General features: G+C 36.9%; 1 protein-coding gene across 1 annotated transcript in view; it reads left to right on the forward strand.

The window, feature by feature from the left end:
• Positions 1-13,855, forward strand: part of PIGK (phosphatidylinositol glycan anchor biosynthesis class K) — a 62,056-nt gene that overhangs the window by 41,404 nt on the left and 6,797 nt on the right. Inside the window, exon 10 of the mRNA XM_051796085.1 lies at positions 3,388-3,463. Within this exon, the coding sequence (XP_051652045.1) occupies positions 3,388-3,463 (76 nt within the window). The remainder of the gene's footprint in view (positions 1-3,387; positions 3,464-13,855) is intronic.

Genomic DNA, 13,855 nt, shown 5'->3' on the forward strand with positions numbered 1-13,855 from the left:
GTCATTAAACTGGTCTTTGTGCTGAAAAATGAAAATGAGATTTATGGAGCCTTCATAATAGTATAATTCTCTTCAAGGAGTTTATGTTGCTAATACCTGTTAAAATGAATTCTGAAAGTGGTATGTCTAACTGATGTAGTTATACAGAGGCCTGGAAGGTACCTCTGTCATAAAGTTCTATTTCTGCCATAGGTGCTATCACTTGATAGGAAAACTAGAAAGATTATTATATCACTTGATAGGAAAATTAGATCAGCAAAAGCTACTGTTTTCTAACAAAATCTTTACTTTGCTTAAAATACAATGTAACTTCTAAGGATAATTCCTCTTTTTAGCTAAAAAGGATTTCACTATTAAGTGCTTTTAATTTTCCACTGTGTACATAGCTATGGACAGTGAATATAATAACAATTCAGATCTTGGTTGGAACCATGAATAGAAGCACTATGAGAACAATATTAGCAAAATGTGTTGAAATATTCTGGTAGTTGATCAAAGAAAAGAGGTGGAAACAAAGCATTCAGGAAAACCATGGTGAAGTCATGGATGTGCTCAGATGGATCTCAAGTGCGTGGCACCAGGATGTTCTTTCACTGACAAACTGCCATAGAGTGGCTTTAGATGGTGGCACTGCAGTATCACCATGATGAAGACTATGCTATTTTTATCAAATTTGCAGAGATCATTTACTGTGAGTTATTCTTGCACTTTATTTGGTAACCTCAAATGCCCAGAGTTTACTGAGACACTGCTTTTTACACCTTCTTGCTTGTTGATGACTTGCTCCCGGCAGAGGATGTGGTTGGGCAATATATCATAGAACTTTTTTGTCAGGAGTTTTGATCTTCCACGCCTTAATTTATACAGTTTCTTGTAAAAGATGGAGATACATGCTCATCCAGTTGACGAGGCTTATCTGTAGGAGAGAAGAATCAAAACTCTTTTGTAGACTTGACAGCTAGTACATCACTGAATACATTTGCAAAAAGTTCATGGCATTTAAGCAAAAATTTTGAGAGAACATTTCTGAACTTTTCTTCCAAAATACCTGTGTGCATGTCTGTACACATATTGTAGTGTGGGTATATAAATGTAGATGTGTATGTAAATATATTATAATGTGCATCTACCCTAATCTATATCTTATAATTTATTTATATAAAAAATGTGGTGTAGTTCAAGTGATTTTTTTTTCAGAAAGTAAATTAGAAAAAATAAAATGTCTTTCTTTATGTTTAAAAACTCCTATCAGCCTAATTTCAATTTAAATCTAATTACTTTAAAATACGTGTTTATACTGTTCTCCCCTCCCTATTTTTGTTTAGTTAAGCTTCCTAAGGCTTAAAATTATCTTGATCGTTTTGCTTTATCTTTTTTAATCCTTTGACATTTGAAGAAAGGTCTTTTTTTCTGCAGTTGACAAGGAGGGTGTTTGACTGTGGAAGGGAATGCTGATTCTGTCTAGACAGAAAACCTTGCCAAGTATCCAAGGTCCTTGACAGAACAGACACACAGGCTTTGCTTTTATTCCTGCTAACATTCAGATTATAGTAATTTTAGCTGTTACTTGAAGCTTAAAGTGTTTAATTTTGGGATTTGAGTTACTCTTTTCCTTTTTTCCAGATTTTCAGTGCCCTGTAAAGACTGTAGAGATAAGTGTTCCAGATATTGATGAATATTGTGTGGTGTGTACAGTTGTTTCATATCGAGAACTGTGGCTAAAAAAAATGGGTTTATGTAGCTGGTATCCATAAATCAAGGTGTTGTGTCAGCTAACAGGCTCTCAGTAGAACAGAAGAAATCTCCAATTCCCACTGACTGTGGTGTGTTTGCCAGTCAGGACAAATGACAGGAAGTGGGAAGGAAATGAGTGGAAAAGTTCCTTCCGTGCACTGTGGTGGAGTTGCCGAGCCCACTCTAAGTGTGTTGGTTGTGTTGGACTATAACAGCAGTGTATTTCGTGGTGAAAGTACAAATTAATCTTTGTCATAATAATCCAAAAACTCTAAAACCCATATCAGTAGATGAGCTGTGTGTGCAGGCCAGCTGCAGGAGTTCAGAGCGTGCTTACTTCATTTTTCTTCAGCACACTGAACGGTTCTAGGCAGGCTGGCACTGTGACCTTCGAAGTATTGCTGTGTTTCTTTTGTTCTCTGCTTCTAAATTTCTTACACAGTAAGACTTTCATACTTTCATACCCTGTTTGTTACAGATTTCTGGATATTCAGGCTCTTATTTGGAGCTTAAAGCCTTTTAAACCGCAGCTGAAATTCAGCAGTGGAAAAGGGAAGAGTTGTGCCCTTGTTGTCCTCTCTTTTACCACAGCCTGGTGACTCCCAGTGCAGAGACTGAGCCTGTACTTTCTAGCTCTTACCTGGCAGCTGCTCTGCAGGTAAATTAACCCAGCAAGTGTGTATAATTTTTGACTAGAATGGGTATAAGGTAGTAATCTAATCCCAGAAAATAATGTATTGGCCACAATTTTTGTCTGAAAATAATTCTACTTTAACTTTAGAGAAAGGTCTGTTTTTATCGAGATTTTTTCCCCTATTCATTTCTTCTCATATAACTCAAATTCCCATATTCAGAACTCTCAGAAATATAGAGGAATGACTGATGAAAAACTTGAGTGATACTTTGAAAATATAGCACATGCTGTGCAGTTCCAGTAGATGAAAGCAGTATGGTTGAAGGGTTTAAAGCACACTTTCATATTAATTTACTATCATTTAAATATTCTTCTAAGAGACTGCTTATGGATTCTGATTTTTCAACTGCAGCTACAGTTTATTCAAAGTTTAAAGGGTTGTGATGCATATTCTTTGTGAAGTATTCTGCTCTTTTTTTTCACACTAGTTTTTTGGCTTTTTGGTAACCAGTAGTACGAATATTTGTGGTATTGAACTTCTGCCACGCCTAAACATTGATGCCACTTGCAGCAAAAATGTGAAATGGTGAATAATCCCTCTTGCCTTTGGAGCTGGTCATATTTGAATTGTGTTGGCAGGATGGAGTGTAGAAGCTTGTACTGTTAACAGGGCTGAACCTGCTCTGTAAATGCATAAGGCTTTTTATATCGTGGGGATTTCAATCCAGCTTTCACCAGTGCTTTGTTCACCTAAAACTAAATGTAAAGGTTTTCCTAGGTTTCTGCTGCTAAATTTGTGCTTTATGTCGGGGAAGAAATCCACAATGTTACACACATTTCTGTTTACTATAAATTTATTCTTTTACTCAACTTCGTAAGAAATATATTCCATTACTGTCACAAAATATGCTTTTTCTTCACCATAAGTAAAATAATATCCCTGAAACTCCTAATTTCAGTAAATTAATTTGGTAGACATTGTACTAACTTTGACAAATGTGAACTTAATTTCTTTGCAGGTTTCCAGAGGATGAGTTGGCCACAGAACCACTAAAATACGCTGAACAACTTCCTGTAGCTCAGATAATACACCAGGTATGTCTTTCTATTTTAAACGTTTCTTTGAAAATAAAGAACATCTGTAAGACTTAAACTGCTTTTCTAGGTCACACAGAATTAATGTCCTTATGCTGTAAGCATGTATAAACAAGATACTTTTGTTCAGATGACAACTATTAAATTATAAAAGTCTTATACTGAACGTGGCACCGAAAGATGTTTGCTGTATGATACAGTTAACAGTTCAGATCTTGTTGTTGGAATTGTTGTGTGTCTACTGGTAGAAAAAAAAAAAAATCCATTAATTTCTTCAAATTTGCATCTTGACCTAAATCATATTCCCCCTCCTGAAAAAACAACCAAAGTGTGGATTCATCATTGGGGAATAATTGTCATGATGAGTTGAGCAGGGAAAACAATTTCTGCTCCTAATACGGTTCTGAATTAGCACCATTTTTATTTCCAACTATGTCAGTGTCATCTTACTTTCTGCTTTGCACGGGGTTTTTTGTTTACTTTTTGTTTTGCACAATAAATAAATAAAAAGAAGGTTGATGTGTTTTCCCAGATAGTGCCTTTTTACAGTGTCTTTATTTAAAAGCAATACTATTCTTTTGATTTAAGTAAACAAATGAGGGATGATGTGAACATATGAGCTGGTTTTGAATGCTTAAAGATCAACAGGAACAAATAAAAGTCCGCTAAGTCCCCTAACAGAATTTTGTAAACTACTTTTTAAAGTATTAATTATTATTGTAGATCTTTCCAAGTGCCTTTGTCAGTCAGTGTTTTTAAGCACTTGAGTTGCATGCTGGAGGCACTGCTGGTTTTACCATAAAGGAAACATAAGCCTTATTTTAAAACTTTAAAGTGTACAAGTCTTTTCTGCGAGATGTAAACACGAGGGATTTAAAAACTTTTGGCTGAAATCTGCACCTTTGGGACGAATCTCTGATGTGTTCAGAACATGGAAGATTGAAAATCAGGACCAGTTTGTGTGTCAGGAACTCCCTGGTGTTGTCAGAGCTTCAAATGACCCAACAGCCTGCAAATGTCACATTTAAAATTCTGTCTTCATGCCTGACTCTCAGCATAAATGAATTAAACAGCAGAGCAGGCAGCCAGTCAATATGTTCTTAACAGTGAGAGTGAGCAATGAAACAGTTTGAGGGTTGTTTGGAATCAGTAAATAGAAAGTGCGTGGAGTGGCTCACCTAGAGGAAAATTTCAAATAGGAAACAGAATTAACCTTTAAGATGGTCGACCAGACAAAATGTCATAGCAATATTTTTCCAGCATTAGGTGGGTAATAACCAGGGAGGGTTCATTTGGCTGCTGTGTGCAACAGTGCAGTGCAATATTGCACTGTGGGAAGGCAAAAAGCTGCTTTTCTGGACTCTTTGCTGTATTTGCCAGTGGTGCAGAGCTGGGGCCTGAACGAGGCAGCAGAACAGACCCAGCAGGACTGGAAATGCCAGGGCAACGTTTGTGTGAACAAGTGGGTTTTTTACTTTGATAAAAAAGAAGGAGGTTATAAGAAATTATAAAATGACATGAGTAAATCCAGTGAATAGTATTTATGGTGTTATGAGACTGTCTCCAAATGGATAATCAGGGTGTTTTAATATGAACATTTGTTGTTGGTCATGTTAACCCATGTTTTGTTTACCTCTAGATAGAGATAATAGCATCAGTAATTAATATTTTTAGCATAAATACTCATTAAAATTTCACAGTGGGGGACAGGTATCCTAAATCAGTATAATGCTGAAGTACATTTTAATTATAGTTGTTAGCCAACATGGCTGTTAATACTATCCAAATTTTACTCTAAATCTGTTCTCCTGAACACTGCTAATATGCTACATGTTTTCCTTGGGTATTTACATGTGATTTCTAACATTCTCTTCAGTACTTCATCGCTGGTGTATTAAAAAATATTATACTTATGGGCAGACATTACCTTTTGATTTCTAGTCTGATTATTCCACAAGAAAATGTCAGACTTGGTACATCCCGTTTAATGAAAGGAAGCCCAAGATCCGATTTTGGGATTGATCTTAAACTTTATGGCACTAGTAATTATTTATTATTATAGCAGTCTAAAAACAAAGAATAATAACCCTAAAATGTTCACAGTTCCATTTGTCAGAAACATGTTTTATTTAATGCATTAGACCATGGTTAATTGAAAAGACAAATGTGAAAAAATAAAAATAAATAGCAGAATGGAAACAAATACTAACATTTAGAGCACTCCTTCTTAAACACAAAACAAAATCAGACATTAGTAAATAAAGTAGCTTTCTCCCTATTCAAAAACAAAAAGGAAAAATGTGTGCTTTTAACTGAAATAAAAAAACTACTAGTGCTTGGTGAAGGAGTGGTCATTAATATAAACTTGTTAAAATGGCAAAAATTGAATTTTCAGAATAATAACCACATAAGACAGCATTTTTAATGATGTTCTTTGTGTAGAGCCATGTGTACAATGCTGCTACTGAGGATAAGTTTGGGAATAGTAAGGCCAAAAAAAACCTCAAACCATAAGGGGAAGAAAAAGGAGAGACTACTTTAATTCTGTGCTTGTCTTTAGTCAAAACAGGTCTGATGGGAGAAAAGGGGAAACTGCATTTGGGAAGATTGTTTTCATCTATCATAAAGGATATTCATTGCTGACCTTGCAGTTCAGCAAGGTATTTTAATAAAAGTACCTACCTTCAGTGCCAGTGCTTGTGATCAGAATGTCAGTGTGTTAACATATTTTGCCTAAGTGGGATTTGAGATATTGAAGAGGCTAAAATTGTTACAGGTGTCTCACTGATGGAAGAATGTTTTATTGATGAAAGGCAGTAGATAAATGCCAGATCTCTTGATGTTGTTATAATTGAAAACAAAATGAAACAACAAAATCAGACCATGATCAACTTGCATGGTTTGGAGTCCACTCCAAACCACTAAGCAGATAAATGAACATTAAACCAGGATGGTATTTCAGGACACTGAGTTGCAGCCCACAGGTGGCAATTGCACAATTTACTTGGTTTGCAGTTGCAGATTCACTTAAAAATAGAGTTCCTAGGTATTTTCTCTTGTGGTAGAATGAGTGGGGGAATGCTAGATGCAATTCCTAATTTAAGGTAAACCGAGTTTCCTTTTGGAGGTATGTGTGTGTTTGGTTTGTAGAAGTTTTAACCTGTGCTTTTATATAAAATTAAATTTAAATTTAAGAAGGACGACGTGGGAGGATCTCCAGTTATAGATGCAGAGACTGAGGGCCATCAAAGAATGCTGCAGAGCTGCAGTTCTGCAGTAAATCTTGCAAGCAGGTCTTTGTTTCCATCATTTCTGTGCTTCTGTACCAAGTTTGAAACCACAATCCACCCCCACCATCCCCCCAGATAAAATCCTTTTGCTTTGAGAATTAATTTTTTTGCTCCTTCTCAGGACCTCCTTCTCACATAGTAGAGAGCTGTTAGTTTGTTGCATTTGTTGATGTTATTCTGGTTTCACGCAGGTTTAATTGACAGAGGTTTTCTTCTGCAGCATTTGCCAGAGATTGTTGAAAGAGTGTTAAGAAAATAGAACACACAAATGCTGTATAGATTTTTTTTTTGAACTATCTTTTTATTATCTATAACACAACAGTTTTAGCTCTCAGACTTAAATGTTTTCACAAACATTAAATTAAAGTGGTTTTATGTGGCTTACGATCTTTGTGAAACACTCAGTATGAAAATTAACCCATCACAGGTTGGTGCAGTCTTGAAAGCATAACTTTAAAATTCAGTGTTCTCACTGGTGCCTTGCCCAGGGCCTTGGAGGAGGAGTTCCCCTGGCACTCAGTCTGCCTCCGTCCTGATGGTGGAGTCTTGGTTCCTATAAATGTTTTATAAAAGCCATTAGTGTTCAGAAGTTTGGTTAAGTATGCAAAGTGTTTAATAGCATAGCAGTAACCCAGATTTTTATTTTTACTTTTGATGCAGACATTAGTTTTTGTTTATGAATAATAATTTATTAAAAGTTTTGAAGTACTTTGATAAGTGATACTTGCGTTTTACTGTGTCTTTACAGGCTAAGAGGTTCAAAAGCAACTTGTGATACTTAGATGTGTCAGGTTCAATGTGTAAAGTTTTAGACACAGCTGTTTATACATTCTTTGAAAATCCATTCATGTAGCCGTGTTTGAAAATAACTTGAAAGCATATCTTGCTTTTTAGAACTCTGGTCGTGGTATTCAGCTAGATGGTGTCAGAGATAAAATATGACCTTTCACCAAAAGTTCCAAATTCTGCTGCACCTGCTAGCACAGACACAGGTCTTCTCAGGCAGGGATGCTTTTCTTTCCAGAACTAAATGTTTTGAGGATTATTGAAAATTGAATTTTTCATAGCAGCAAACATTAGAGAGTACTCTCCCTTCAGAGCCCAGTTTTATTTTAACAAAATGCATTACTTGGCTACCCAACAAAAAGCCTTGTGATGTGTCAGCTTGCACTAGGACACCTGCAGTTCTGAGCAACATGCTGAAGACAGTGTTGTCCTCTTATCATGACCACTTTGAAGTTCACTCCCTAAGATTTCTTCTAATCTTAAGTTTGATTTAAAAAGTTGAGTAGCAGAATCTTGCTCTGTGTATGAGTCATGTCATATATTAAGAATGGCACAGTCCCCCGTGTCTGACTCACTCCAAGAAATCACCAAACACAATCGTGACTTGGTTGTAGATGGTACAGATCTTTTACTGGCAAAACATTCAACCAGAGGCTTGCAGGCTTTTTTTTTTTTCATCTGGTGAAGTACTGCAGAGTCAGAAATGGTATTCAGGACCTTCAGATGGAATCCAGTGGTCCATCAGGTTTTTTTAATCACAGAAGACGATGATGTGGTGTTAACATAAATTACTGATCATTGGTTTTACTAGCAAGCCATGGTGGCTTTTGTTATGCTTTTCATCTGAGCATAAGGGAAACCCTCTGGAAGCAGAGACTTGGTAAAACAGTCTCTTGTCTTCCATCTTCCCATTAGACTCTCGTGGGTGATCCCTCTCTGCCTGTCCATGATGGTTATTTTACTGTTTGTCAACCACAGGGTTGACAAACCAGGTTGTCTGCTGGTTTATCTCTTTGTTAAATTGCAATATTAGATGGAACCTCTTCTCTTAGTCTTCAAGACAGAATAAAGATAAATATCTTAGAATTATTTTTCTTTCAAACGCTGCCTCCCAAATCTTAAAAATCTAGTCATAATTATGAGGAAATTCATTTCTGTAAGGCCAGAGTACCAAAATATTAATGTATGGGGAGCACTTCCTTTGTCTGCACACAACACTGCTCAGCAGAGCCAGAAAGGAGGCATGAGTGGTTTTTGTTGCTGACCAAGCATTACAGAGGAACTGAATGTAGTTTTAAATTTTTCCAATTATACTGAATACAATGGATTGAATAACTAAATGCATTGAAAGGTATCTTGCATGAGGAACCTGAACAGTCAGTTGTGGGGGGTCTTGTTTTTAACCCTTTCCTACTAGAAATACCACACTGAGCAGTTCCTGTAAGCCAAGAAGGGGAAATTTTGCCATGCCTGTTCCAGCTTCCCAGAGACATTTAGAGATGCCATTTGGTAGCTTTTTCTTTCCAGAAATGTCTCATGCATGGTTAACCTTTCCTCCCTGTTTATGCCTTAAAGCATGTAACTTTACCTCCTTCCTTACACTTGTAAAAAATTAAACCAAAGTATATTTTAAACCTGTAAAAGAATTACCTCTTTTTACCTGTTACATACCCCATTAAGAACAGTTAGTTGAGCAGGTATCAAAATTTGAAGTGCATGTAGATAATTAGCTCCTCTGTGCATCACTAGGATCCAGTCTCTGCTGTCATGTCTTGGAATGTGAATTTATCCCTTCTTCACCTTCACCCAGCAAGGTGACAGTGAGCCCTAGTCCCTGCTCTCCCTCAAAAGCAGTCACCTCTTCAGGGAGACGCAGTAGCAGACACGGATGCAGCTGCTGCAGTGTTTTCCAAATGACCATTTTGGGCTGTCCAGGTCCTGCAGTTTGGACAAAGAACTGTCGTTTTTCTGAGGTTGTGTCTCTTTTCTCTTTCCCAACCTATGAAAACCCTGACATGTCCAGGCTGGCGTTGTATCTTCATTCTCCTTTGGCACAGCGTGGGAGATCAGCTTGACAGGCAGCTTGGAGCAATTTAACCAGTGGCTGCCCCTCAAGTGGCCACATTCCACTCCCACCCTGTCCTGGTGCTCGTTAAGCACAGCAGTGAGGTGAAAACTACTGCTTGGAAAAAAAATAAAAGGCATTTCTTCAGTCTGGCTGAGTGTCTGAATTTCTAAAGCCAACCTGGATAGGTAGTATCAGCCAAAATTAATAAAGTGTTCTTGTATTCCCTGAAAGATTTTGTTTATGTTTCTCACAAGCAGATGAGAAAGAGTGAAAATAATTGTTGTTCTAGCAGGTTGAAATGGAAATACACTTAAGGCTTTGGGCATATCATGGCAGTGCTCAGTTTGCCCTTGAGATTACTGCTAATATGAGGCTTTATATGTGACTGTAGCATCATCCATTTTGTGGATTATGAGACATCAGTTTCATACCCACCAGCATATCGAATTGTCAGATATACTATTAAAAAAATATATGAAAAGATACCCTGGCTCTATAGCAGCTGTAATTGTTCGAGGTGCCACGTTGGATTTGCAGCTTCTTTAAGAGGTAATTCCTGTAACCGTTTCTTTTTAATCAGCACTATTTAAGATGTAAAATGAAGGAAGAGGTTCAGGAAATGACTGTAACATGCCAGGCTTTTGTAGAGTGCTGTAGATCTTTGTGGTTTACTTGTCTGAACTTCAAACATTTGGAGGGCAGGTAGGAGCTGTATGACCGCAGACTCAAAAAATTATATTTCTGATATTCAAAAAATCGATTTGTGCCTTTTTACAGCTGAACCAGCCATGTGTTTGAAGATCCTGTATGCACAAACCCTTCAATAAGCACTATTGATTTTTCTGTGTCTTTGTTTTGGCGTGGGACTGGTTGTGCCACGATCTGCTTTTGTTGTGCCCACAGCTGTGATTTTAAGGCCATGGTTACTGTTCCTATTGTGCTGCATCTGTGCTCAGAGCTTTACAGAGAGAGACAGCTTCAGAAATGCTTGCAGCTTAAAGTAAACTTGAAGCAGCATGTCGGCAAAAAGCAACCCAAGGTTAACAGTGAGAGGTTCTGATTTGCAGACCAAGGTTGTAAAAGGGCCATTGTGTTAATCTCTTCTGACTTTCTGCACAAAGCACACGGTTACTTTATTTATATTCTCCCTTCTTTTGGCTGCAGTGGCATCAGGAAGGGTGAGGAAAAGGGAGAGAGCAGAGGCTGGGAGATGTTTATTCCAAACATGGTGATTAAGGGGAGAATAAAACCGAGGAGGACAATCAAGGCGTGTTGGTCGCTGTCCGTGGTGACAGCAGGTGTGCACAGTGTTGCAGCTGCTGTGAAGGACCAACATGTCCATGGCCCGTGGGTCTGGGTTGCTGACATCACTGCTATAGATAAAATATCAATAGCTATCTCACTTTGGTTAGGGCAGCTGATCTTGGGACTGCTGCTGTCACTGCCAGTGTAAGGAGGCTATTTTTAAGTGAGTTCTGTGCTTTGAGACTCTTTGCTCTCCTTTGTGGTCATAATAAGCTTGGCTAATGTCAGCTTTTTTTTTGGCTAAAATTATCTCTTCAGCCATTTTCACTCTCAACATTTTAGTCCTCTCTTAAGGATATAATTCACTTTTTTCATCATCTTGGCTTCCATGAGATTTTTTTGGTGATCTATTGGTCTGCATTCATTCACATTTATCACTTACAAGCCTAGATTCTTAGATATTCCGAGTCTTTCTAGGTCCCATTTATTTGCTGTTCCTTCAAGTGTTGAAAAAGTGATTACTATTTAGGACAGTGTGATGAGTTGTCTCCAGAGGGGGGATACTGAATAGGATTTTCAGTGCATAATGGTATGCAAATAATATACCTCTGCCTCACATGGGAATAGACTAAATATCTGCACAAGCTGTCGGTGACCTTAATAGGTTTGTGGGCATCAGAACACACCATGTGCTGCTGCAGCAGAGTATCTGATGTACAAATACTGCAGCTACAAGTATACCAGCAATGCAGCTGGTGTGCATTTGTAACACAGGCAGTAGGTTTTAATAATAGTCACCATTAATTAAGCAGGTGATGCTTAATGTGTTACATTTAGAACATGCTAAGTCATTACACTGGAAGAGTGTCTTCATGCATGATACAAGGGGGAACTGAAAAACACACAGTAAATTGGTAGATAAGCTGTTCCATTAAACTGGTTTTATGTTGATGATGTTTCAAATGTAAAAGTACCTTTTAAAATTTTTACTTCTTTTTAGTTTATTTTTATTACAGGTTCTAGAGCAATTCAGGAAACAGATGCTGGGTTTAAAAAAAGCTTTGCTTTAGCAAAGCTTTCTATGCGAGAGAATGCATTCTTCCTAAAATTTCATTTTACTTAAATTAACTTGTATTTCCACTGAGGATGGCTTATATTAAGCACAAAGGGAGGCTTAGCAGTTTAGACTTCCATCAAATAAACTGCATAACTAAAAAGAGAAGATGCCAAGCCTCACATACTTATACTTGAAAGTATTGTGTTCTCTCTCATGGGAACTCGAGATTAGAGAAATTATAAAGGCTTTGCATAAAAACAGGGAGTTAGAATTAATTTTTGCTTAAGCAGGGAAGTGTCAAAAGCCTATTATGGTAATTTTTCAATTTTGTCTTAACTGTTCACACATTTTAAAATAGTTGTACAATTGAGTGGAGCCATAATTGATGTGTTGTGGCTCCTTTTTTTTTTTTTTTCCTTGGGCCATCATAAAACAGCTTAGGTGCACTTAGGCATGGAAATAGTAGGTCTGCTAATTAAGTAGATGAAAATTTTTATGTCATAGTGAGAAAATTTACCTAATGGATTGGAATAGTATTCTAAGAATGGTTCCCCTATTCTTAATTACATCCAAGTACCAAATATCAATATTACATGAAGACAATTAAACCACAGAAACCTTACTGGGAAAGCATAATTTCTAGCAGTAGAATTTTGGGGTTATAGAGATTATCATGGTCATTATTATTATTATAGTAAGCAGCAGCAGTAAAAGTCTGCATTTAAAAAAATGCTTTATTAATGGTCTTTTAATGTAAATTAAAAGCTGAAAATATCATGGAATGAAGAACTACTACTACATTTATTTTTTTAATCTTTATTAAATTAAAAAATTATAAATCTTGTCTGTATGAGAAAAACCTGTGAAGTGCTATGGTGTAGTAATGCAAAATTTATGGCTGAACTAAAACAAATTTTAGGACTTCCCTAATTAAAGGAAAAACTGATTTAGCGAAGCCTTTTAATGGTAAATTAAATCGCTGTTTCTTATGGTAAATACAGTGTTTAACAGCAGAAATACTGTTCCAGAATTACTTTCAGTTTGGAGATCAGTTTTGCTGTTCTTTAGTATTTGTGTCCCTGGAATAACAATGGCAGGAATGAGGCAGACAAGTGTGTGCATGAAGGGCTGTGTGGAGTAGAGGGAAAGGAGGGGATGCTCTAAGATCCTAAAGCAAAGAGATTTCTTACTCTTTATTCCTTATTTTATTGCTTAATAGTGCATGACATTAGTGTGTGTGTAAGCACATGCACTATTTGAGTGTAAGACTAAATTCTTGACTTAGTTTGTGTTTCCTGTCACTAAATACATGCAGGATCAGGACCTTCCAATATAAAGGAAATTACTGAAGTATGTTTTAGTAGGTTGTCCAAGATGCAAGATTTAATTCCATTTTCTGCTGTCTGTTCAGTGTTCTGTAACATTTTCATTTCTCACATAACCTTGTACAGTTTTTATTAATCATTACTTTTTTATTGTTTACACATGAAAGCTTCCCTGATAGACAGTGTTTATTTAAATGGTATTTCAGTGAGTAATAAAATTAACAGTAGGAGTTTTGCTAGATTTTTCTATCTACTGTATTTCTTCTGAGCTTATGCAGCATAAAAAGTAGCTGTTACCAATAAGCTCACATTGATAAGGAAAAAATATAAATGTTATCAATCTTGACTTATTTTGCAGTGCTGTGATGGCAGATACTTTTCTGAACACTTTTCCTCAGGGGAAAGCACTGTTAGCATCAAACATATCCCCACATTTATCCCACTTAAACGTGTAATTCTAGGTGTTATTGGTGATTTTTTTGTGTTAAGTTAATTATATTTTATTTACTCTCCAGTAGCTCGCTGTGAGGAGCACAGCAATGTAACTCCCAGCTCTTGACAGGGCTGATGAATGGCCAGAGATAGAGATATTGGCAGGCTGCTCTCCAGTGCTCTGTCTGG

Source organism: Manacus candei, unplaced genomic scaffold (assembly GCF_025592945.1).
Source record: "Manacus candei isolate 608988 ecotype Guabito, Panama unplaced genomic scaffold, ASM2559294v1 h1tg000044l, whole genome shotgun sequence".
NCBI classification, from domain to species: Eukaryota; Metazoa; Chordata; class Aves; order Passeriformes; family Pipridae; genus Manacus; species Manacus candei.